The following is a 27,380-nucleotide window of genomic DNA, read 5'->3' as shown; positions in this document are numbered from 1 at the left end:
AGACCATCCTTCCTGGGAGAGAGAAGGCCCTTTTTGGGGACTGAGACAAGGTGTGGGAAAAGTAAAAAATTCAATGGGAGCAGAGTCTGGTGGGGCCTGGAAGTGGCCAGGGCTTCCTCTGGGAGAATGGAGGTCATGGAGTGTTGGCTTCATGAGAGAGAAGGTGGCAGTAAGAGGGCCTAGAGTCAGGAAGAGCAGATAGGTGGCGCTTTGGGCGCTGAAGGTGCGCACCACTCAGGACATAAGGGCCATGACCAGCTGTGGCCAGGGAGTGTGCTTGTGGATGTAGAGAAGGCTGATCTGATGAGAGTAACCCAGCCAGTCCAGGGACCCAGCAGCCCTGTGGCCAGTGCAAGGCAAGCTAGCTTCTGGCCATGTCCCAGGTGTACCCGCCATACCTGGGCATGGCAGGGAGAGTTCAGGGTTCAGGGAGAGTTCAGAGTTCCCAGGTTCAGGGAGACAATGGGCTGACTGTCAAAGTGTACCCACTTGGGCTGTTTACACCACTTAGAGACTAGGTTGATGGACCAAGAAAGATCCAGGCCCAGTGTAAAGAGAGTCAATAGACATGGCTGGCAGCCAGTGAGGGCACCCGTAGGAGCTTAGCTTCCATGCTATGGGCACGCAGGGGGCATCAACCCAAGACAGCACCAGTTATTAGGCCAGTCAAGCCCTGGTGAGGGAAATATGCTAAGAGGAAGACCTAGGACAAGCCAATTGCCAGCAGGATGGTCAATAAGCCAAGCTAGGTATCACCCTCACCCAATGACTGTGGATCCAAGTGGCCACCTGGGAAGAGATAGCCATCGTTATGGGCCAGAGGGCTGTTCCCACAGAAACAGTGTGGGAAGGGCTGCCAGGACCAGTTTCATAAGAAGAGGGGAACAGGTGAATCTGGGCTGGAGTCTAGCTCAGACTCATCGACCCACCAAAAGGGCCTGTCTCAGAAAGAAACCACTTGAAGAGGAGGTTGAGCCACTTGGTGAAGAGGCTGATCCATACCACCATGATGCCCACCTGGCGAGAGGAATAGTAGGCCGTGGGATGGAGAACAGAAAGAGGCTCTTAGAGTGTCCCAGAAAGGTGATCCAGAGACACACGTTCTCCAATCAGGGCAGCTGGTTCGCAGCACCTCAACTATCATGATCCCTGTGCCTGGCATGGACTCCATGGCCACCAAAGAGCTGGCCTGACCAGGGTTTGGTCTGAGGTGGTGCATCCCTTGTTTGCTACTGTGAAGATGGATATGTAATATCCAGGGCAAGATTCCTTCCAGACCAGACCTTTATCCTCCAGTGCTTTTACCCTCCAAAGATATTTCGAGATCTCTTGGCGAGAAGGCTAGAGGCTACTCCTATTTTGGGGAGCCAGGCATACCCAGCAGGTGCTGAAGTGGGACCCTAAGTTTGCACACACAACTGGTTAATTGGTCCGTGCCTTCCTCCCCCCAGCTCAAGACTCTCATGCTTGAGTTCATTCACTATTGATTTGGAAGCTGACAGATTTGGAAGCCTCTTAATTTTTAGGGGTTGTCCCTAAAGTCTTGAGAGTTCTTATATATAGCACAGAATAGTCACACTTCTTCCCAGTCTAAGCTTGATTGCTTTGCCCCTCTCTTTTCCATAGTTTGCTTCTAATTATATTTCTCTAGTAAAATATTTAACCATTTATTCCTGAATCATGAATTCTAAGGTGCAATAAAAGTCCAAAGGGAAATATATATGTTGTTATACAGAAAGACAGATTTTTTTTTCCCCCAGAGCATTTTCAGTCATTTCTGCAGGAATGAATGAGTAAAGGTTTCAAGAATGAATAGTGGCAGAAAACCAACTTACTATTGTATACAAGTCTCTGCAGCCCCTGGGTACAAGTACTTCTGTATCTCCTTTTGTTGAGTTCTCTATTTTTTTTATGAATATGCATATTGGGGAAAAAACTTCCATCTGCTCCCTTTTAGCTGATTCTATCACTTTTTGGAGCTGTGCATCATTATGAAGCTTCAGAGAAAAATGATCATTTACATTACATACGGATGTAAAGGAGAGAAGGAGTTGATGAATTGCAAACAAGTATAATCTATATGGACAAATTGTGCCGGAAGTGATGTCACCCCATTTTACTCTGCAAATAGAATGATTCCTGACCAATCATTTGGCCAAGTGCCCATGAACTCAGAGAAGAAAACCATCCTGTTGGCCTGTGCAGCAGGATTTCACCTCTCCCTATGAAGAAACAGGGACTTCCCTGGTGGCTCAGACAGTGAGGAATCCTCCTGCAATGCAGGAGACCCAGGTTTGATCCCTGGGTTGGGAAGATGCCCTGGACAAGGAAATGGCAACCCACTCCAGTACTCTTGCCTGGAGAATTCCATGGACAGAGGAGCATGGTGGGCTATAGTTCATGGGGTTGTGAAGAGTCAGACATGACTGAGCAACTAGCACTATATGAAGAAACAGTGCTTTGCGCTAGGGCTCACCAGGGACTCCAGAAGTCAAAGGAAATCTCTGAACATTCTAATGTTATTCTCTATAGGTTCTTTTGTCATGGTTTCTTAATTTATAACATCATGTGGACACATTGCATGATGGAGTAAGAAATGTAAAGTAATGAAAATATTTTCCTGGTAGCCTCTCCCCCTGCACTTTGTTTCCCAGGGTAGATCATTTACCTAAGTGTCCAGGTAGCGCTAGTGGTAAAGAGCCTGCCTAACAATGCGGGAGACGTAAGAGATGTGAATTCGATCCCTGGGTCGGAAGATCCCCTGGAGGAGAGTATGGCAACCCACTCCAGCATCATTGCCTGGAGAAATCCCATGGACAGAGGAGTCTGGCAGGCTACAGTCCATGGGGTCACAAAGAATCAGACACAACTGAAGCAACTTAGCACACATGCATGCACCATAAAAATTTAAAAATATATGCCTTACTTTCAGCATGTCTTTCTACAAGGACTTTTCTGTTGGCTATATCACACTCAGCTGTGACCTATACTGTATACACTAAGGCCCGATGTGCAGCCATAATCCCAAATCTTTTATTGATTTAATATGGGCATTCATTTCTATATTTAGTCATTTACCCTTAAAAGATTATTCCTATCATGTGACAAGAGTGAAGAATCAGAGCTAAATGCAATAAAACCTCTTCCTTAACTAACAGGAGTAAACAAAGAAATATTCTGTCATGACAGAATGGTCCTCGGCTATGAAGGTCTGTTGAATCAGCTGACTCTCTCCTTGATGCTGGAGAACACAGCTGTCTTAGCCCTCAGGCATTTGTGTTTGAAGGGTTTCAGATCTCTACAAGACCATGCCAGTGTTGTAGGAGCGTGCGCACTGCCTTGATTTGCTGTTTAGGCATCAGTTTTTATGCACATACTGCATGCCTTGTGCTGAGTGTTTTGCACACATTGTCTCATTTAATTGACAAAATGCTATGGAATATTAGTACAACAATTGTGTATATTTTGCAATGGGAACAAAACGAAGCTCAGAGGATAAGTGACCTGCCCAAAATCACACAGTCCTCAAACCAGGATCTCCAGTTGATGTGCTGAGGTCAACACTGGGTGTGAGGAGATGAATTCAGTGTTAGGACAGGACGTAGCATAAAGTGAAGGTTACTTCTATCTTATTTCCATAGCCACAAAACCTGGTCGAATTTAGAAACTGCTGTTCTTTTGCCTATATTTAGTCCCTATTCATTTTGCTTTCAACCTCTACATAATTTTAGCATGACTTCCCACTTTATGAAGGAGTGCTTGAAGTCTGCCTGCTGATTAGTTATACAATTTTCTTTATTGGCGGTGGCGGGGTGGGTGGGGATAGAAGTGCATGTGTGGGGTGATGGAGTATCTAAAATTTCATCATGTTATTTTCTCAGAACTTATGCCTATAACGGAAGTTTCTCAACATGAAATGTCATCAGTTTGGCCTCAGTCAGGAAGTTGCAAGGCACTTGACTAACCTCAGTGAGTTGGATGTTATCTAAGACCTGAAAATCTTTAGCTGCCTGGCATTTTAGGACTTTCAAAAGTTATCTTATTTTTTAATGAATTATTTTCTTAGTTTAGTTGATTTAAAAAAATTATGATAAAATACTTCATGGTGAAGGTATATTCCTGTTTATGTAAGCAATAGAATGGTGTGTGTGGGTGTGTGTTGGGGGTGAGGGGGGGAACCAGGATTTAAATAATCTAATTTTTGCTCTTTTCAAACAGTATTGTAAAGATTTTATCCAATTATCTGAAATAAAATTTCTCTGACCATGCATTCTGTCACAACAAACTTGAATCTGTAAACCATAGGCTCTCCCTGGGACCAGAATAATCATTGAATTCCAGAACATGTAAAAGTTTTACAGCCTTTCTATACTGAAAGATTCAGCTGGTTCCAGTGGAGAGGCTATGGTAAGATGATGGTGTGCTTAGTCGTGTCCAGCTGTTTTGCAACCCCATGGACTATAGCCCACCAGGCTCCTCTGTCCATGCAATTTTCCAGCCAAGATACTCAAATAGGTTGACATTTCCTCCTCCAGGGGATCTTCCCTGTCTAGGGAATGAACCCACGTCTCTTGCGTCTCCTGCAATGGCAGGCAGATTCTTTACCACTGTGCCACCTGGGAAGCTCATAGATTGAACAGATTGATTTAAATGTAGATATGGAATGTGTATGGGAATAATAATTATATTTAATGCACTCCGGCAAACAACTCCTAAATGCCCACTCTGTACCTGGTTTTATACCAGCAATTAAAAAGACTAAAGAAAATAATCTCTGTCACAAGGAGATCACCGTGTCATGGAAGGGCAAGTGTCATAATAAATAAAGCATAAGATGATAAGTGTTTTAACCAACAGAGACACAGATTGCTATGGAAACACAAAGAGAAGAACACCAAAGGGAATCATGGAAGGCTTCACAGAATAAGTGATTTTGGTGGGGAGTCTCAATACAGAAAACAGAGGGAGGCTTCTGGATATAGAAAATAGCAGGAGCCACTCCAGGAAAGGAAATAATGTAAGAAAAGTCAAAAAGGGAATAGTGAATTCAGGACACTGCAAGTGTATTGCTTTGGCTGGAGAGTATAGAGTGAGAGGTAGGAGAGGAAAGATATGACTCATAGGGTAGGTTAAAACTTGTTGGGGAGGATTTTATATATCCTGGAAGGTTTAAATACTCTACTAGAGACAATGAAAAGCCATCACACATTTTTAAGCTGAAAGTATGTGATTTAATTTTTGTGTTAAATCACATAGTGAATTGTGCCTTCCCCATCCCCTCAAATTCATATGTTGAAGCTCTAAACCCCATCGTATGGTATTTGAAGATGGGGTCTTTGGGAGATAGGTTTAGATTATGTCACAAGGGTGAGGACATCATTATGGGATAATGAGAGCCTGCTGTCTCTCTTTGCCTTGTGAGAATACAGCAAGAAGACAGGCCAGGAAGAGAGATCTCAGCAGAACTCAACATGCTGGCAACTTGATCTCGGATTTCTAGCTTCCCAAACTGTGAGAAATGTTTCTATTGTTTAAGTCACCAGTCTATAGTGTTTTGTTAGGGCAGCCTGAGCTGATACATACAATTATTCAGGAAGTTGGCCAAAACAGATGTGAAGTTCAGGAAAGAGACTGAGGTAAGGTGATGGCTTCCCTGGTGGCTCAGAGGATAAAGCGTCTGCCTGCAATGCAGGAGACTTGGGTTCGATCCCTGGGTTGGGAAGATCCCCTGGAGAAGGAAATGGCAACCTACTCCAGTATTCTTGCCTGAAGAATCCCATGGATAGAGGAGGCTGGCAGACTACAGTCCACGGGGTCGCAAAGAGTCGGACACGACTGAGAGACTTCACACACACATATATGTTTTATAAGTGTATATACTGACAATAAAATCTTATCTGGTAGAAATTTTTTTTTGTCTGAAGTTCTAAGGTGACATATACTTTAACAACAGTCTAGAGAACACCAAATGCATACAGTTTTTTATCATTAAAATTAGAGTATTTCAAAATTAAAAATATTTACACTTAAAAATGAGAAATCTGTACATTTATTAAAATTAGTTTTACTAAATCAGAACTGACAATATGTTTTTATCTATACTTTCATACAGAAAACAGTGAAGAAATCAACAAAAAAATAATTACTAAAACTCCATTGTGGATTAGGATAAAATGTCTCCAATACTAACTCACACTTTCCCAGTAATTATAAAAATGAGTATAAATGCTGCTTGGACAATTAAGCAGACATGCTCTGTTACTATTCACTCAACAATATAAACAAATTGAAAACAGGCATGTATAAAAAAAGGGAGAGTCTTTTTGCAGAATCACATTTGCACTTATAAAATAAAGCTAAATAAACATACCCCAAACTTACTTTATCCTTCTTCTGATACAGGGAAGTGAAATATTAACATTTTAGCATTTAAAGACATAAATATACATATTATTTACAATAACTGGGAATGTTAGAGATATGGGGTTTTATTTACAATTATTCCCATTAAAACATTTTAACTTCAGGTAGTATCTGCAAATACTTCTTTTCCTCTCCTATTTGAATTTTTAGCTCAAGAAGAGTTAAAATAGAACACATCTGTAGATACAGAGTTGATAATGTATATTCAGTCACTTGGCTCTCTGATGGTAATCTTCTGTACCATGTCAGACAGATTTTCAGACTCCAGGTCTTCTTTACCATTATCTGAATTTTCTGATGAGATGTAACAACCAGAGTCCCTTGGGCAGTCATCTAACTGTGACTTATTTAAGGAGAGGGGCATGGATTCACTTTCTTGCTCTTGAATAGCTGTAAATGGAAAAGAGAGAACTGGTTAGGCAAAGCCAAGAAAAGTTTTGTTCACATATTCATTCATCTTCAAGTTATTTTAGCTGTTTCAACTTCATTACAGTGGAAACTTCTGTAAGTAAATGATGTATTTGTTCATCATAAATGAGATGTTTGCTCTCAAATATTCGAGCCACTGTTTCCTTAGAAGATAAAGTTTGCCCTACGTTGCTCACTTGGAGTTTCACAGAATTCATGTGAACTGCTTACAGAAGTGAAAATCAATATGGACTCTCCTTTTACACTGATGATAAGTTGCCAAAGAAAGCAGATTGTAGCCACAGTGTGACTGATGCCTTGTCCAAATACTCCTTAAAGTAACATCAGAAGTCATTTGCAGTTTAAATGTACAATCCTACTCAATAGTCATTTTTGTGAACAATTTGAGAACCATGATAATGTTGATTAATGAATAAAAGATCAATGTGAGAAATAATATACAATAGAATTTCAATAACTTGGAATTTAACTAATAATTTCCATGTTTGGAAAACATAGAATTCTCCTATGTTTGAATTCATCAGAAAAGTAGACATAAAAGCAGACATTGCTTTTATTTTTTGGCTATGCCCCATGGCTTATGAGGTCTTATTTCCCCAACCAGGGATTGATCCCAGGGCATAGCAGTGAAAAGTGCTAATTCCTACCCACTGGACTGCCAGGGAATTCCTCAGGTTGCTTTTAGATAGTATAGCATTGTATCTATTGAATCTGCTTTTTGTAGTCTGCTACATCTTTGTTTATATTTCTGAATGACAATTATATATATTCAGGGTGGTAATCCTGTGTCATCAAACCAGTATTCTTAATACAACAGGCATTGTCATTTTGGGTAAAAAATAATATCAGAGATGTAATGAAAGATCTTTCTAAAGAACCTAAGGAGCCCTATAGTTTACTCTTCTCAAGAATTTTTAGCCTAAGTGTTCTCTTTGTCAATGCAAAGTTTCTTTCTTTCCTGAGGAGAGGAGATGGATCTTAAGCCACCATGTCTCAGCTATATGAGCATGCCTTGTTATTTCCCCTTCTAAACCTGCGACTGCTCTACTTTGGACATTGGAATAGCCCTACATTGGAAGAACATACATTTCAGGGTGGTTTAAGATCTGCCTTCAGAGGCTATGCATTTCATCTCATTCCAATGAGAAGAAAGTAGATCCAAACATCAAAATCCTTGGAAGAAGGAAATTGTGTACTGGTGTAATTTTCCTCAATTGACTCAAGTAATCCACGCTTTATCTCGTCTACATTTCTCCTGCTTTTAAATGCATTTTAAAGGCTTCTGATAAATTGTCAACATTCGTTTATGGTCCACTGAATATCTAATTGCTATCAACCTCCATTACAAGAGAGAATTGAGCCTAGCATCCTTGTATCTAGTGAATTAAGTTCTCCTCAATGTATCTATAATGGTACTCGTTATGCCCCTTTCATGGAGGAATGGAGCAAAGAGTCACTTAATTATTTCCATATTCTGTGGTTTTATATGGGAAACATAGGTTGAGAAAAGTTGGAAAAAATGATAAAAATAATTTCTTAGTCTACTCATTTTCAAAATGAATCATAACAATTCTTTTAACCTTTTTTCAAAGTTTTTATTCGCCACAATGAAACCACATTTATGCTAGTCTTCTGAATCTTCTCCACATTTGCCACAACTTTAACGGTGGGCTCAATTATCAGAAATTTAAGCCTAGTGATGTTATAACTAGTTCTTGGTATAAGGAGCTTCAACTTAATGTGAACCTTTTGTGATTATTGTTTTAAAATGTTGGCTATTGTGAAGCATTTTGTCTTTATTAGTTATAAGCCTTTTAGCTTTAGGGGAATCTACTTAATCTTGACTAGTCTTGATAAGTATCAGTCATTCACTTGTGGTTCCAAGCCCTTCTTTTGTGAAAAGGCAGCACTGGAATGGGACCCCGGTCTTTAAGGAAAAACCTTCTCCTCTTCCTTTGTTTTTTTGTCTTATTGCCACTGAAATGACAGAGCTGGCTCTGTGTTCCTTTATCCAAGTGTTTCTGGAAAAGACCAGAGGAATTAGCCTTTTTGCAGTGCTTCCTGCCACATCAGCAGTGATTACCATATTCAGAGTGTGATCCTGTTCGTCAGAATGGCGGTGGGGATAAGACCATATTTCCCCAGATATATTTGGGCTTATTACCTCAACACAAAATTGAAAGAACTGAGATCCCTTCCTCAGACTGGCATCCTAAAAGCGACTTAGCATAATAACTACTTCCAACACTGTACTCTGTTTAGGTTGACTGCTGATTGTGGGACTCTTCAAGATATAAAACTTAGGCTTAAAGAACCCTGATTTCTAAAATTAGCTCTTTTCCTTTCCAAAAAATAAGTACTTAGGTTGTTATTTCACCCTCAGAGAGGTCTATATGTTCACCCCAAAGGGCAACAAAGTAAAGAAACAATAAATCTAACTTTAAACAGAGAATATGCCATTTTTAATATTAGTAATAAAATGTATCTGTTTTTGTTTCCACCTGAGAAATGCTGTATCACATTCTCCATATTCTAGGAATGGTTCATTTTAAATACAGGTTATTTATTGTAGAAACCTTTCATCTGCAATTTTTATGGAAAAGGGAAATAGTTTCTCAGTATGAAAGTTATGCAGCACAGTAATTTACAGAACAGCAGTAATTTGCTAAATGATTTCCTAGTGAAATGAAAACATGACTATGCCTCCTCAAAAGCTTCCCACCAGGCTTGCAATATTTTCAGGCAGGTGATCAGCTGGAGCCCCTCAACTGTAACTATAAAAAGAAAAGGCAGGTCATTAAGTTATATGATGGAAAGGAAATCTATCTAGTATTCAGTTTTTGTATTTGGAAGGTCAAGATTTTCCTCTTGTTTTTTTGTTTTGTTTTTTTCATCTTGACACTAATGACTTAAGGATTGGCATAAGCCTAGGTCTTATGCTATGGGTAGTTTTTCCAGCAGAGGAAATGAATTCACACTAATACATTCACATGTTCTTTCTAAGTCATTTAGTCTCTTCATGTGGTCATGAAGCAGAGTAAAGCTAACTGACCTACCTAGAAATTGAAACTATATCCTTCATCAGTTTTGTCCCATGGTCCAATCATCTGAGCTAACCAGGTAAGTAACACATTGGAATAAGAATCAGTTTGACTATAAAATTACAGACTTTCCTTAGGATATCCGAGTGCATCTTTTTATACAAAAACATTTCTGATACTACATGAAGTTAAAGAATTAGCATATATAATTTTTATACTTTTAAAATTATATAAAAACATAATGGACATCATATAATTCACACATGAAAGTGTTAGAATTTTAGAGTTCTATATTTCTGAGATTGTTTACAATGTTTTGTATTTTATTTTAATAAAGAACAAAACATTAAAATGGTACCATTTTTTAATAAAGCCCTGAATGGTTTGCAAATATCCTGAAAGCTGTACATTTGAAAATCTGAGTATACTGAAGAATTAGTAAATAATCTGAAAAAGGGTATATCTTATTGCTACCAACTACCATCAGGCATAAAGGAGTACAGAAAGCAGCTCCAAACAGTTCTGCACTCTATGTAGTGAAAATAAAATGATCATTTTAAGAAAAAATTATTTAGAAGATATTTTGTCATAAAGAACTAATTTGAATATTAAAATATTTCATTTCTTACCAAAATTCTTATGGAATTGTATACAGCCCATGGTTCAACATAAGGTAGTGATCAATGGAGATAAAAAGTGATGTGGCGATTAGAATATAAGACAGCTAATATAATTATTCATAAAATAATTATGTTGAGTTGTGACATTTAATTAAATATTGGCCATCTCAATTATACTAAAAGTGAAGAAAGCTTTAAGGAAATCAAACTAGGTCCTAATTCTGGGAAAAAGTTATCATGCCCTGAAGAGAAAAATCTGTCCTATATTCACATATTAGAAAGTTGAAGATTTAATAAAAAATGTAAACTACTAGTTTTTGCTTGACTTTCCTAGTTTTCTTTACTCAAACATTTCAGATTTTGACTTTATTATCTTGTTTGCCTTAAATATGAACCTTCTGTCCTTTATACCATGTACTATCAAATAATGCAATCCCGAGGGCATAGGAAAATAGCTGAGCAATGAAAGTGCTCAATAAGCAATGTATTTAATAAAAAGAATGCAATATTTAGGTTAATTAAAGGAAATATGAACTAAAGAAAAGTAAAAGATTCTGTTGCAATTCAAATGAAGACAGCTCTTGGGCCTTTGTATTACCCTCCTCTGTTTTCTCTAGTCCAGTACCATCTTCAGAGAGGAAAAATGAGGCTTATGCACCTCTGTTGTTTAGCCGCTAAGTTGTGCCAGACACTTCTGTGACACCGTGGACCCTAGCCCACCAGGCTCCTCTGGCCCTGGCATTTCTCAGGCAAGAATACTGGAGTGGGTAGCCATTCCCTTCTCCAGGGGATCTTCCTGACCCAGAGATTGACCCGAGGTCTCCTGCACTCCAGGCAGATTCTTTACCATCTGAGCCACACGGGAAGCATTTTAAGATGGCTCAAAATCTCAGCCTCATTTGTAGCTCCATATCAGGTCCTCAAACCTAGACTCAAGCGTTCTCCAGATCACTGTGGCTATATTTATTTGGCCAGAGATAGAATTGCCCATGGAGGGGAACATTCACTAGAAAATATGGCATAAACTACTTATTTCTGATTTCATCTTAAGCATGTCCTTAAATTACCTGAACATTTTAATTTTCTATTTAGTGAATATTTGGTATTTATTTTATTTGAGTACTAGTCCACCTTTTGAAAAAAACAACAAAAACAAAGTGAATACAAAATCTTTTCATGGGAAACCAACCAGTGACTGCTTTCCTGAAGCCACGAGAGAATATGGAGTTGAAACGACTCTCCCTCTGTTTGCTAACCTCTCTTTGCATTCAAGCATCATAGTCACCTCTCTAATGAGCTGTGTTCTGGAGAGTATGTCTTTTCACTTACACTCACAACAGCTGCTCACTGTGCAGACTCCTTCAGTGGCACAGAGTCACACTCACTTGAGATCTAATTGCTCCGCACCAATGGGGACCTCACGTCAGGCTACCACTTCCTCAAGCACACATCCCCATGAAAGGCATTGATCCCAGGAAGTATCTACCCTTGGTTGAATTGTTGTCCTGTTAGACTATTTTGATGATGACCAAATAATATAAAAAACTATTATCATACTGCTTCATTAGGGGTCTTGGGAAATCAATATCACATTTCTTAACATTAATTTAATCCTGTTTACTTGACATGGTGAAATGATAACTTAATTTCATTATTTTAAAATTTATTATATTTGGCAAAACAGGATTATGTTACATATTACTAATCTACCATTTACTATATATTGGGCATCTTTTCATGTCAGTCTGTATTTCATTCTCCTGATATCTTCATCCTGGTTTGCCTATATCTTGTCCTGTTTGCCTATATCTTATTTATAACAAATTAATTACTAATAGAAGTTCATATTAGTTTTAGTTTTGAACTAAAACTCCTAGTAGTTTTTAGTTTTAACTAGTATTTTTATGCATTGTAGAAGTTAATCAAATTCCTAAAACTTGGAATTTCTAGATTCAAAAGTATACCTATTTTTTTTATATTTATTTTTTAACTTTACAATATTGTATTGGTTTTGCCATATATCAACATGAATCTGCCACAGGTATACCTATTTTAAACTTTGATAGTTTTTTACATTTTTAGAAATCTACTCACACACTTTCACCCTTACCTGCACACATGGCTAATGTATGCATGAAATGAATCTTAACAACACATTCCAACACCCAGCTGCCTGTTACAAAAGCTTTTATGTGTAAAGTGGGATTGCAGGGGACCCTAAACTTTATAACCAGAAAAAAAAAAAAAGTTGTGCTTACTATTTACAGTTCTCTTCATTCTCTCATTCAACATATATGCTTTCCACAAGCATTTGTTAACTATGGATTCAATGCCAAGCATGACACTAGGGGCTTTGGGAAGGCACACGGTGATATAGGATTGTGTCTGGTTTGACCAGGGTAATCACTACAAAGCCATGCCCAGTACACAATCACAGTGCAATATAAAGACAAATACAGGAATGCCCTGCATGTACAGATGTTACAAGTTCTCTAAATGACTGAGGTGAAAATTCTATGAACTGTTTTCTCTGGAGATGGTGCTCTGAAGTATAATGTTTTTATTTCATTTTTTTTGTTCTTTGTAGTATATGGAATATGGCATTTATCATAATTTAAATTTTAGGGGATAAAACTAAAAAAAATTTGAAGAAATTTTACATGAGGCAAAATGGCTATGACTAGAAATAGATATTAAATGCATATTTATAAATACATAAAAGCAAAATGCCCATGTGTCTCCTCTACTTTGTCTGTGGAGATAGCATATATTTTCTTAAAAGCTGCATGTTTCTTGAATCTCAATCCAAATCATATGGCAAGCGTGTTGGAAACAACAGGCACGCATGTCAGGGGCTAAGGCACCAGGCAACCCTGGCACACTGTCAGGCCAACTGCTGGACTGCTGCTTGGCATCGCTACAAAGCTCCCCTGCTGGCAGCTCATGTTCCAGGCTCCTGGCTGGGCTTTGCCATTTGCCCTGCATCGTCGTGGGCAGGTAGGCAGGCAGGAAGGCGCAAGTGGGGATAGTTGAGCAATGTGGGGCTGCTGTGACCACAGCTGGTGCCAAGGGCCTGGCATACAAGCCACCCTTCCCCCTTCTTCCTCACTGAGTACTGTGAACAAAGGGTGCAGGTAATACCTCCAATATGTTATATACAGGTTCTGATAGAGTTTGCTTATTCTGTTACGAGGTTGTTTTTTGTTTTCAATTTAAATTTTAATTATCCCTGGGCTATAGGGAGAGCAAGATATTTCCTTCACCTATTTTCCCCGAGGAGGATTGTACACATTCTCACAGACACACTTTTAAGACACATCAAAGTGCATGTCAGCATAGGAAAAGAGAAATGAGTTCTGAATAAAAAGAAAGTATTTACTATAAATAACAGTTAACTATCTTATTATTTTAAAGAGGCATTTCTCAGCAAGGCAAAGGGGTCGTGAAGGTTGTGTTTATGGAAAAATACACACACACACATATTCTCTATCCTCTTTTTTCCTTGCTGGGAATATTTATTCAAAGTAAACAAACTATTTTAAAATTCAGATGATAAATAGAGAAACTCTAAAGTGCACAAAATAAACAGATTCCACTCATTGGCTCCTTCATGAGCCAAGTAGTTGCCCTAACTTTTCTTCTCCTTCTAACCTCATCTAGATTCCCAGCTGAAGGAGCCAGTAGCCTGATTCTGCTCAGTTCTAATGTGTTGTGAGAAGAAATTCAGAATCTCTCTATGCTAGTCTTGCTTGGAATTGTAGAACCCAAAGTTGCTATTCTGCTCTAGAGGTCATGCAACGATCAGTCCTAACACCACTCAGCCCTCCTGTTAGTTTGTTGAAGTGTCTTTACCTCCTGTCAAGCAATGACCTAAAAAAGTTTAATCCGATTAACATTTTCAAGGTCAAAGAGGGTACAATGCTGTCTATTTTGGCCTAAGAGAAAAGGGAAACTGCTTGTTCTAAGTCTAGATTTCTGTTTGTTCCAGTTCCATTCCCCACCCTTTGGTCCCTCTAAATGTATTAAAAGCTCACATTGGAGTTTGTGGTCTTTTCTACATTGTCTCAGAGCTTTCACTCCTGTGATCAGAACTGGTGCGCACTCTGCTCAATTTTTATACTGAATGATAAGCAAAGCAAAACTTTGCAACCTAAATAGCAATGAAATGCTAAATTTAGCGAGGAATTTATTGACATTCCCCAAACTGACATTATTCAATGATCAAAATAAGATGCATACATAAAATCCTGTTCAATTTGCATACCCCGTTCTTCCACATAAGAAAAAAAAGCTATTTTAAACCTATGACTGTGACATGCATTTGTTTTTAATAATGTCTCATTTTTAAACAACCATATATTCAACGCCTTTATCATTCAAGGTACATGAAGGTTGTGCATTTAATCTTTAGCATGGTTGTAGAAGATATGATTCACAGAGTAGAGAATAGATAAAAATAAGCATGCAGCAGCATGGTGCCGACTCATCAGAACTCACCATCTTATCAACAAATAGAAGTCATTCTTCTTTATTTCTTGAGCAAAGCAGTTTCATATAAGATAAATAGCTTTCAGTCAGAATAGCCTAACATGCAATATGCATCTTTTTGACATGTATATTCTAATACTATTTTAGACCATAAGATTAAAAGAGGAAAAGTCTCGGGGTTGTGTGTTGAGAACAAACACTGGTTGAATCTGCATTTTTTTTCCATTTTTCATTTCCTAGAATTTGGCTCTGTATGGGTATGTTTGTACATTACTGGATATTATTAAATGGTCAACCTCTAGTGACCTTCAAGTACTGTTTTCTAAAGAGAAATAATTCAGGGAATTTTTATGCTTTTTATATCAGACATGGAAAGTCACATCATAGTTTGGAGAGATTGTCTTTTGTTTTCAGAGACCAGGGCATAGTAGAAGTGTTTCTGATAGGTTTAGGAGACTGGGTTCTAGATGTGTGACCTTGAGAAGGCTACTCCAGTTCTAGTTTCCTCATCTTGTAAAGGAAGAATTTGAGTCAGATGGTTTTTAAAATTATACCTAGCTCTAAGATGATATCATCTATAAATTGCTGTGCTTTTGTTAACAGAGAAGGTACATGGATGATGTGGAAGGCAGAATAAAGAAATTCAGTGGATACCTTACGTGGCCCAGGCCTTTGGACTGGACTGATCGTCCCTCTGTGGGTCTCTGCTGAGCGCACTTTCATGACTTAAAGCCCTGTTTACCAAGCCTCTCTGGCTCATTCCATTCACAAATCCTGTTTCAATGTAGCTATACAAGCCTTTGAACCTTTAAGGCTGTCATGCTGTTACAAAACTTCCTTTCTCACTTAAATATTAACTTCCACTTTCTGAGATGGACAAGTGAACTGAAGTTCTTGGGGAAGTCGACAAAACAGGAGAAAGCCTGCATTTTCAAATAGTCATTATTCTATTCATATTTACTGGTTTGTATGTGTGGAAGAAAGAACTTGTTTTTTTTTTTTTAATTATTTTTTAAGAACTTGTTTTTTGGAGTAGACTGCCTTTAATTAAAACTCCAACTCTACTACTAATCTAGCTGTTTGGCCTCTTTGAAATTCATCTCGAAATATTTTCTCATCTGTAAAATGGGCAAAACAGCTACATGGATGTTATTGTAGAAGAAAAGCAATTATTTACGAGTGTTCAAAAAATACTGTTTTTTCCTCCCTCTATTTCAGTATCAGCTTGTTTGGGAGAGTACTGATAATGATACTGAAAATCATCACTTTCAAGACAGAATCCATTTCTTAGTATAATATTGCATAGTGAGGATCCATGTTTTGAAATGACAAGATGTGAAAGGATTCCTAGACCAGTTTACACTGATCAGTTTTGTTTTGGCTTGTAAATAGGTTCCTTTCTTAAGTCTGACCCTGGTTTGCCTCTGTGACCTGATTCCTTTCTCTTCTGCATCTCCTAGCCGCCACAACTTCAAAGAAGGCATACAAACCCCTAAGCCTAAAGGATGAAATCATTTCTGTGGGTGTCAAATTAGTGGTGCATGTGAAAACTCCTTGAGAAGGATGAGAACCTTTGCGAGCTCAAGAGAGCAAGTAAGGATTCAATAAGGTACGGTTTCTATAAAGTAAATTAATTCTTACTAGACAAAAGGCCCATGTATAATAAATATATGCAGTTCAACACCGCCATTTTGTGAGACATATAAGGGAGAATAAAGGAAAGCTCACGAAGGGACCGTCAGGAGGCCTGGGTCCTATGTAGAACTTTTCTCTTGACTCTCAATCTGGGCTATTAATTGCAGTATAAGAAAGTCTAACAACATCACAAACACTGTTCCTAGCTTCCTAATTCACCAGGTGCATAAACTTGGGCAAGTTTCTTATCTTCTCATTTCTCATTATAAAAATAGGGATGATACCAACTTGGAGAGTTGTGGACAGCGTTAAAGAAGATAGTAAGTGTAAAGACCCTGGCTCAAAGTTTTAGAGAACATGTTCAAAAAAATAATTATTGTTATTATTCATATTACTTTGTAAAGAGAAGGTTGGATTAGGGGATATAAGTTCTTTTTCATCTTTAGAATTAGATACCATCCCCCTTTTTTTTCTAATGAAATACTCCTGACAGAGTTCGGCACTCCCTGAGCTCAGGGTTTTTGGAGAAGGCAATGGCATCCCACTCCAGTACTCTTGCCTGGAAAATCCCATGGACGGAGGAGCCTGGTGGGCTGCAGTCCATGGGGTCGCTAAGAGTCGGACACGACTGAGCGACTTCACTTTCACTTTTCACTTTCATGCATTGGAGAAGGAAATGGCAACCCACTCCAGTGTTCTTGCCTGGAGAATCCCAGGGACGGTGGAGCCTGGTGGGCTGCCGTCTATGGGGTCGCACAGAGTCAGACATGACTGAAGCGACTTAGCAGCAGCAGCAGCAGCAGTAGCAGCAACAGCAGCAGAGCTCAGGGTTTAGGGAGCCCAGTCAGATTTGGTAAGAATAATGGTCAGATTGGGCAGTTGTGAAAACAAAGGCTAGCTTATCTTTATAAACGCAATTGGTGTGGCCAATCAATATTCAAGTGAATCTGCTTGTGTTACTCCATCTTTAGTTTATATTTACAAATACAGAGACAACCACCTCAGATAATAAAAGTAAGTGCTGAATATTTTTGCAAACTATTATAGCATTTTGAAAGAATACTATAAACACGTACAAGATGTGACTATATGGTAATGAAATGAATTTTCTTGTGTGGTGCAAAGGCTCATTAGCTCAGAGCCATGCTCTCTCTGTGCAGTTCTGCAGAAGTTGCGTATGACAGTTCTCGCTAATGGCTCATGCTGTCACTAAATACTTGTCTCTGACTCCCCCAGTCTTAGGGAGTGCGGACATCCTCTTGCGTGTAAATTAATAGGTCTGCAGAATCTAAATGAAGTACCCAGTAAAGCCCTTTCATTTTCTGGATCCAGTAAGCAGCAAAAAAAAAAAAAAGAAAAAAAAGTAAAGGTCCTCTTTCTATTTATAGATTTGACCAGAGTTGTTTCCAAATGTATAAGAAAACACTTTTTTTTATTGGAAAGAATGCTTTATGTGATTCTCAGTAAATAAAACTGGGAATTTGTTTTTAATTATTTTACTATTTACATTAACCTTTGATTCTCAGTGAGGGAAAAGAGTAGCTACACATACTTACTTTCTTCATCAAGGAGATTTTCAGCAGCTGATAGTAACCTCATCCTGTCTTCTGGGTTTTTAATGTTTAATTCAATGAGATGACTCTCTTTTATATCCTTTAAATCTTCTAGGGTCTCGTAACCATTGAGCAAAAGTGTTGAAGTATATTCCTGTGGGGAAGAAAAAACTTTGTACAATATAAACTACTCTGAGCAAACATTTTACTTTTAGTTATTTTTAGATTTTTAAAAAGTATAGAAATGCATGGAAACAATGCATTGGAACCAAAAGATGCCAACAGAACTTTTGCTTAATTTTGTTTTACTTGTACTAGGTTTCTACAGATGAACACAGGACCTTTAAAAAGCACGTTGTACATTTCTCACCTTCTGGAAGGACAAATGTAAAGAAGAAATGATTACCTTAAGCAATGCAATGCTAAATCATGGATCAATTAAATAGCTGGATCACTTATCCCATCTGGCACATTTTCACTTCTCAAATAGCAAAATTGACAAAGCTAGTGTTGTTTTTTTTTTTTTTAAGTCTATCAATAAAATGCCTCTCATAGAGTATATTATAATAATATTTCTGGACTGTATCTCTTCCTGTTTGCTTGATCGCAAAATTATCTACCCTCATTAACTTCTTGGGGCAGGTCAAAAAAGGCATTTGAAACAGACACAATTTATATAAGTATACCTAACATTTTGGTTGAAAGGTATTTTATAAACCTAGGGCGTTCCAGACTTTCTATTTAATTAAAAGCTTTTATTAAGCATTAGAACACTGTGGTAGGGAAAAGTATTGTTTCCTTTTCTTAGCATGTATATTTTGTCCATCATTTGCATTAATATATATTAGTTTAAAATTCATAAGCTTCTGATTTCAAAGTCTGTATGTTATTTATGTAACCTCTGTTCTCTGTAACAAAATAAAAATGCAAAGTGAATTTAAATGCTTTTCAACTTCCTCAAATATTCTTCCCATTTTACTTGATCATTAATCCAGTATCCTTATTTTAGTTACTAAAATTGAATAAGAGGATATAAAAGTTTTAAGTAATCAGAAAGAACTTATTACTAGCCCTTTATTTATTTAGAAAAAGGAAAGAAAGAGTAGCAATTCTGTTTTAAAATAATGTATCCTAGAAGGATCACAGAATCAGAACAGGAAAAAAAAAAAAAAATCCCAGTCTGATGTAACTAACTGAGAGTTCTTGAGTAAGTTTCACGTTCTCTGACCTTGGTTTTTTCATAGGTCACAGAACAAACAAGTAGCTGAAGTAGGATTCAAACATGTGCCTCCTCCAAAGAGTAATATCATTTGGAGGGTACCAATCTGCTTTTGAACTGTGGTGTTGGAGAAGACTCTTGAGAGTCTCTTGGACTGCATGGAGATCCAACCAGTCCATTCTAAAGGAGATCAGCCCTGGGATTTCTTTGGAAGGAACAATGCTAAAGCTGAAACTGCAGTACTTTGGCCACCTCATGCGAAGAGTTGACTCATTGGAAAAGACTCTGATGCTGGGAGGGACTGGGGGCAAGAGGAGAAGGGGACGACAGAGGATGAGATGGCTGGATGGCATCACTGACTTGATGGACGTGAGTCTGAGTGAACTCCGGGAGTTGGTGATGGACAGGGAGGCCTGGCATGTTGCGGTTCATGGGGTCGCAAAGAGTCGGACACGACTGAGCGACTGAACTGAACTGAACTGAATAGTAATATTGAAATGTCTATGTAGTGTGTCTACAGATAGGAATACAACTAGGTAATTCAGGAAAAACAGTTAAGGAAAGATTAATTGGTTATTTTCTTGACGATGAATTTTGAAAACTGTCAAAATACTGCTGTGTTATTTTTAGAAGTAGATTGCAAAACGGTAAATTTAGTGAGATTAGGCATAGTGGATGTACATGCCATTTAACAACATAGAAATACTTCATAAAAATTTCTCTAATATAACAAGAAAATAACTGGATTATAAATATAGACAACAGTCTCCCTAACACAATCATTATGGGGGCTTAATGATCATTGTTTTCTAACAAATTTCTTTAAAAACAAATTGGGTATTGAAGAATCCTTGCATCCCTGGGATAAAGCCCACTTGATCATGGTGTATGATCTTTTTAATGTGTTGCTGGATTCTGATAAATCCACGCACATATGGACACCTTATCTTTGACAAAGGAGGCAAGAATATACAATGGATTAAAGACAATCTCTTTAACAAGTGGTGCTGGGAAATCTGGTCAACCACTTGTAAAAGAATGAAACTGGACCACTTTCTAACACCATACACAAAAATAAACTCAAAATGGATTAAAGATCTAAACATAAGACCAGAAACTATAAAACTCCTAGAGGAGAATATAGGCAAAACACTCTCCGACATACATCACAGCAGGATCCTCTATGACCCACCTCCCAGAATATTGGAAATAAAAGCAAAAATAAACAAATGGGACCTAATTAACCTTAAAAGCTTCTGCACATCAAAGGAAACTATTAGCAAGGTGAAAAGACAGCCTTCGGAATGGGAGAAAATAATAGCAAATGAAGCAACCGACAAACAACTAATCTCAAAAATATACAAGCAACTCCTACAGCTCAACTCCAGAAAAATAAACGACCCAATCAAAAAATGGGCCAAAGAACTAAATAGACATTTCTCCAAAGAAGACATACAGATGGCTAACAAACACATGAAAAGATGCTCAACATCACTCATTATCAGAGAAATGCAAATCAAAACCACTATGAGGTACCATTTCACACCAGTCAGAATGGCTGCGATCCAAAAGTCTACAAATAATAAATGCTGGAGAGGGTGTGAGAAAAGGGAACCCTCTTACACTGTTGGTGGGAATGCAACCTAGTACAGCCACTATGGAGAACAGTGTGGAGATTCCTTAAAAAACTGGAAATAGAACTGCCTTATGATCCAGCAATCCCACTGCTGGGCATACACACTGAGGAAACCAGAAGGGAAAGAGACACATGTACCCCAATGTTCATCGCAGCACTGTTTATAATAGCCAGGACATGGAAGCAACCTAGATGTCCATCAGCAGATGAATGGATAAGAAAGCCGTGGTACATATACACAATGGAGTATTACTCAGCCATTAAAAAGAATACATTTGAATCAGTTCTAATGAGGTGGATGAAACTGGAGCCTATTATACAGAGTGAAGTAAGCCAGAAGGAAAAACATAAATACAGTATACTAACGCATATATATGGAATTTAGAAAGATGGTAATAATAACTCTGTATACGAGACAGCAAAAGAGACACTGATGTATAGAACAGTCTTATGGACTCTGTGGGAGAGGGAGAGGGTGGGAAGATTTGGGAGAATGGCATTGAAACGTGTAAAATATCATGTAGGAAACGAGTTGCCAGTCCAGGTTCGATGCACGATGCTGGATGCTTGGGGCTGGTGCACTGGACGGCCCAGAGGGATGGTATGGGGAGGGAGGAGGGAGGAGGGTTCGGGATGGGGAACACATGTATACCTGTGGCGGATCCATTATGATATTTGGCAAAACTAATACAATTATGTAAAGTTTAAAAAAAAAAAAAAAAAAAAAAAAAAATAAAATAAAAAAATAAAAAAAAAAAAAAAAAAAAAAAAAAAACAAATTGGGTTACCTTCTGTTGAGTTGTTTTTGATCTCTGCTCTGTAGGAAATATATTTTCTTATCATTCTTCCTTTCAATTCTTTGAATTTTTACCTTCACTCTTTATATTCTCTTTATCATTCTCATTACCATGTTTTCTCTGAGTCTTTTATTCCCCCAAGTGTATTTCACTTTCCACTGCACTTTCTTGTTCTAATTTCTAGGTGCGACATGCATGTTTAATTGCTCAGTTATGTTCGGCTATTTGCGACCCTTTGGACTATACCCTGCCGGGCTTCTCATTGCATGGGATTTTTCAGGCCAGAGTACTGGAGTGGGTTGCTACAGGGGATCTTCGTGACCCAGGGGTCGAACAGGAGTCTCCTGTGTCTTATAGCATCTCCTGCATTGCAGGCAGATTATTTATAAGCTGAGCCATTGGGGAAGCCCAATTTCTACTGTGAATGCTAAATATCATTAGAATTTAGTCTAAGTGATGTTATATCAAGACCTGTCCATGCATAAAGAAGTGGTTATGGGTAAATAAGAGCTATCCTTGGAAAACAGATTTTCCCTTGCTGTAAATCATGTATTTTTTTTTTTTTTTTTTTAGCAATACAAACACTGATCCATTCTTCTCAGTTATTGCATCTGTATGCCATCAAAATCAAACAGGCCATGGGTTTGCTAACCTGAAGGTGAATCCTCTCTAAGAACTCCTGTAGAGTCTCAGGCTTTTCCACTCCACTCCTTCTTTGTGTCTTCATTTTCTTGGGGGCTGCTTCTTCTGATATGACATCCACATAAATGAATTTGAAGTTTCCCACCTTATTGTTCAACATTCCTGTCCACATCCCCATTGGCGTTTTGCAGATAATGTCTATGATATCTCCTTTCTAAAGACAAAGAAATATAAGTTAGATTTCAGAGAACTCTGATGCTATGACAATTGGTAGGAAAAAAAAACTGGAATCATTGAAAATTAGAATGAGGGCATACCATTGAAGAGATCTAGAGTTAGAAATAAATCTAAGAAGAAATTTCTTTTAAAAGTTTAAGGAAGCTATTTGCTAGTAATGTTGAAGAAAACACCAACATGCTTGAGAAAAACTCCTAACTGTATTTGATGATGTGTTTATGTTTTTGGAATTATATCAATTTATCAGCTTACATTTGTAGAGCATCCTGTAGTTTACAAAACATTTTGCATACATTAAGCTCTTTTATGTCCATAATACATCTCTTCAACCTATATGCTAGGTATAATTATTACTCTAAATATTATGGAAAGAGAAATGCAAGCATTAATTTTTCAGGAACTCACAGCACCAGAACTCAAGCCTAAGTTATTTGAATTAAAAAATGATGCTCTTTTTATTTATCCTGTAAAAACAATATACATGCAGCATCATCCCTGGAGGGGCTCCCAAGTTGGGAAGGGGAAGAGAGAGAAGTCTATGGCTCTGTCTATGCTTCTAATTCATCAGAAAAATTCATATACTTTGTGAAATGAATCTATCTAAAGTATTGCATCCATCTAAAATAATGAAAATGTTCAGAACTTTGTACATATAAAATATGTAACAAAATTATATATGTACTAAGGATAAATTATGCTATTTATTCTAGATTAATTAATACTTAATCAACTAGTAGTTATTTAATTAATACTTAGATTGAGTTTCACAGCAATAGTTTAAAATATGAATGGAATGCATTGGGACTGATAGAATAATTGGTCTGTCTCTTTATTCACCTCTAAGACTAAGACTGCAGGAGTAATTCTTAAGCACAAAAAACTTCACAGGGGTATTTTTTTTTGGGTAAGGAAAGTTGATTTCTATGTAAATACAGTGTCTACATTTAAGAGTCATAATTACTCCTTTAAGACTGTTAGCTGTCTACCTTAGAGATTACATTATAGATTCTGACATTTTTGCCATTTTAGAGGTCTACCGTCAAACAAAGCATTAAATCTGCTACTAAAAATATTTTTTTCTGCTGCTCTTGAGTGTGCATTCTTCCATCTAATACACAAATTGTATTTGTAAAAGTAGAAACCAATGTGATTAAAAGATCAGGTCTTTCCAATTTATTGACAATTTGACATTCTGATCCTATGAGTTGCTCATCTAGTTTTTCCTGCCATTAACTATAGGGAATCAAATCCTAGGCTAGACATCAGGTAAGCAGACCTAGAAAATCCCCAGAAGCTCTAGGGGGTTATCTCAAAGTATTATAGTCTTATGCTGCACCCTTCTTATTATCCTTTAAACTTGTAAAAATACATTACAGGTAAGCCCACAGGCTACAGGCAAAAATCCAACTTCATTTCGGATAAGACCCTGGCTGAAGACAATAGTATCCATTACCCTGTGGTGTCTGTGGAATTTTTATTGTGTCCTACAAGAGCTCCACAAACATCCCCTTAAGCAGCGCTAGGGGTAGTACGCTGCATGGCATTATAGGGAAATATGAAATCTATCCTGAATCAAAATGTTTTCAATGTATTCCCTTCTACTGCCCTCCCTCCACAATGGTTACTTGGCTATAATCCTCCTTTCCCCAAGACTTGGACTTAGACTTCAAATCATTTCATAGAAACAAGTAAGGAGCTAACTGTGGAAAGAAATGTTTTCCTCATTCTCCAGCTGAGGTTATTCTGATTTGATATCTTAAAAGGGATAAAGAGAAGAGCTGAGTGCCTTGAATGTGCAATAATAATATTAACACTTCATAGTTTATAATATTTATGGTTAACATTGGTTTGGTATTGACAGTATCAGTTGAGTTCAGTCGCTCACTTGTGTCCGAATCTTTGTGACCACATGAACCACGACACGCCAGGCCTCCCTGTCCATCACCAACTCCTGGAGTCCACCCAAACCCATGTCCATTGAGTCAGTGATGCCATCCAACCATCTCATCTTCTGTCATCCCCTTCTCCTCCTGCCCTCAATCTTTCCCACCATCAGGGTCTTTTCAAATGAGTCAGCTCTTTGCACCAGGTAGCCAAAGTATGGGAGTTTCAGCTTCAACATCAGTCCTTCCAATGAACACCCAGGACTGAATTCATTTAGGATGGACTGGTTGGATCTCCTTGCAGTCCAAGGGACTCTCAAGGCCTTCTCCAACACCACAGTTCAAAAGCATCAATTCTTCGGTGCTCAGCTTTCTTTATAAACCAAATCTCACATCCGTACATGACCACTGGAAAAACCATAGCCTTGACTAGATGGACCTTTGTTGGCAAAGTAATGTCTCTGCTTTTTTAATATGCTATCTAGGTTGGTCATAACTTTTCTTCCAAGGAGTAAGCGTCTTTTAATTTCATGGCTGCAATCACCATCTGCAGTGATTTTGGAGCCCCCCAAAATTAAGTCTGACACTGTTTTCACTTTTTCCCCATCTATTTCCTATGAAGTGATGGGACCAGATGCCATGATCTGCATTTTCTGAATGTTGAGCTTTAAGCCAACTTTTTCACTCTCCTCTTTCCCTTTCATCAAGAGGCTCTTTAGTTCTTTTTCACTTTCTGCCATAAATGTGGTGTCATCTGCATATCTGAGGTTATTGATGTCTCTCCCAGCAATCTTGATTCCAGCTTGTGCTTCCTCCAGCCCAGCGTTTGTCATGATGTACTCTGCATATAAGTTAAATATGTAGGGTGACATACAGCTTTGACATACTCCTTTTCCTACTTGGAACCAGTCTGTTGTTCCATGTCCAGTTCTAACTGTTGCTTCCTGACCTGCATACAGATTTCTCAGGAGGCAGGTTAGGTGGTCTGGTATTCCCATCTCTTTCAGAATTTTCCACAGTTTATTGTAATCCACACAGTCAAAGGCTTTGGCATAGTCAATAAAGCAGAAATAGATATTTTTCTGGAACTCTCTTGCTTTTTCTATGATCCAGCGGATGTTGGCAATTTGATCTCTGGTTCCTCTGCCTTTTCTAAAACCAGCTTGAACATCTGGAAGTTCATGGTTCACGTATTACTGAAGCCTGGCTTGGAGAATTTTGAGCATTACTTTACTAGCATGTGAGATGAGTGCAACTGTGTGGTAGTTTGAGCATTCTTTGGCATTGCCTTTCTTTGGGATTGGAATGAAAACTGACCTTTTCCAGTCCTGTGGCCACTGCTGAGTTTTCCAAATGTGCTGGCATATTGAGTGCAGCACTTTCACAGCATCATCTTTCAGGATTTGAAATAGCTCAACTGGAATTCCATCATCTCCACTAGCTTTGTTCATATAGATGCTTCCTAAAGTCCACTTGACTTCACATTCCAGGATGTCTGGTTCTAGGTGAGTGATCACACCATTGTGATTATCTGGGTCATGAAGATCTTTTTTGTACAGTTCTTCTGTGTATTCTTGCCACCTCTTCTTAATAGCCTCTGCTTCTGTTAGGTCCATACCATTTCTGTCCTTTATTGAGCCCATCTTCTCATGAAATGTTCCCTTGGTATCTCTAATTTTCTTGAAGAGATCTCTAGTCTTTCCCATTCTATTGTTTTCCTCTATTTCTTTGCATTGATCGCTTAGGAAGGCTTTCTTATCTCTCGTTGCTATTCTTTAAAACTCTGCATTCAAATGGGTATGTCTGTCCTTTTCTCCTTTGCTTTCGCTTCCCTTCTTTTCACAGCTATTTGACAGTACTGACAGTATAGAAAATTAATAATTTCTACTCTTTAGCTATAGCGACTTTGTGTCACTAAAATGAATAATCTAACATCTATAAAGTATTTTACCACTAAATCTTCCTCTGTTTGTACTATTGTAACACCTCCTCCTCTTGAGTATAAACAAAAGTATGAACATGATGAATTTCAAACCTGTGATTATGTTATATAACAGGAGGGGCTATGCATACATAATTAATACCCAAAATTTATTAATTTGGGAATTAAAAAGAAGTTATCTGGGTACTTCTGACTTAATCAGGTAGGACCTCTTAAAATAGATTTGAAGCATGGGTGAGCTTTTCTGCTATAGCTATTGAAGGAGTGAACTGCCATGTTAAAGAAAATCATGGCTGGCAACCTCAGGGGACTGAGAATGGCTCCCAGTTAATATACCTTAGGAAAGCAGAAAACTCAGTGCTATACGCAATAAGAACTGAATTATGCCAACAGCTGGTGAGCATGAAAATGGACCCTGAGTCTCAGATAAGATCACAGCTTCAGCTGACACCTTGATTTCAGCCCAGTGAGACCTTAAAAAGACCACCCAATTGAGCCCACATGTAAGACCTACAGAACTGTGAAATAATAATATATTTGTGTTGTTTGAAGCCCTTACAGCAAAAGAAAATGAATAGAGAAGGCAACAGTGAAGAAAAGGGAATTCAGAAGGAAATATCATTGAGAGAAAATTGTCCAGTTACTCGTGGCATTTGCAAGTACTGACTCAAGTATTGAAATTGCCTGACCAACTCTGGCTCCTAAGGCCTTTACTCTCCTTGACTCTGCCTGATATTTCCATTTTCTTTCTGTCTCCTTGGGTTCATTATTTTTACTCCAACAAGTATCAAGTACAACTAGGCACTTCTAATAACTTGTGAGGCTTTTGGTAGTC

General features: G+C 38.1%; 1 protein-coding gene and 1 pseudogene across 2 annotated transcripts in view; both read right to left on the bottom strand.

The window, feature by feature from the left end:
* Positions 1 to 234: 234 nt before the first annotated feature.
* LOC102279912 (glucose-6-phosphatase 3 pseudogene) lies at positions 235 to 1,171 on the bottom strand (annotated as a pseudogene).
* Positions 1,172 to 6,031: 4,860 nt separating this feature from the next.
* The window catches only part of LOC102279636 (SAM domain-containing protein SAMSN-1), a 114,035-nt gene continuing 92,686 nt past the window's right edge, over positions 6,032 to 27,380 (bottom strand). For both annotated transcript variants that reach the window (XM_070367678.1, XM_070367687.1), the window contains 3 exons: positions 22,494 to 22,697; positions 18,193 to 18,343; positions 6,032 to 6,813 (listed from right to left, as the gene is read on the bottom strand). In XM_070367678.1, the coding sequence (XP_070223779.1) occupies positions 6,629 to 6,813; positions 18,193 to 18,343; positions 22,494 to 22,697 (540 nt within the window). In that variant the 3' untranslated portion in view covers positions 6,032 to 6,628. The remainder of the gene's footprint in view (positions 6,814 to 18,192; positions 18,344 to 22,493; positions 22,698 to 27,380) is intronic.

This window comes from Bos mutus, chromosome 1 (assembly GCF_027580195.1).
Source record: "Bos mutus isolate GX-2022 chromosome 1, NWIPB_WYAK_1.1, whole genome shotgun sequence".
NCBI lineage: Eukaryota > Metazoa > Chordata > Mammalia > Artiodactyla > Bovidae > Bos > Bos mutus.
This window is presented reverse-complemented; position numbering and strand designations above follow the sequence as displayed.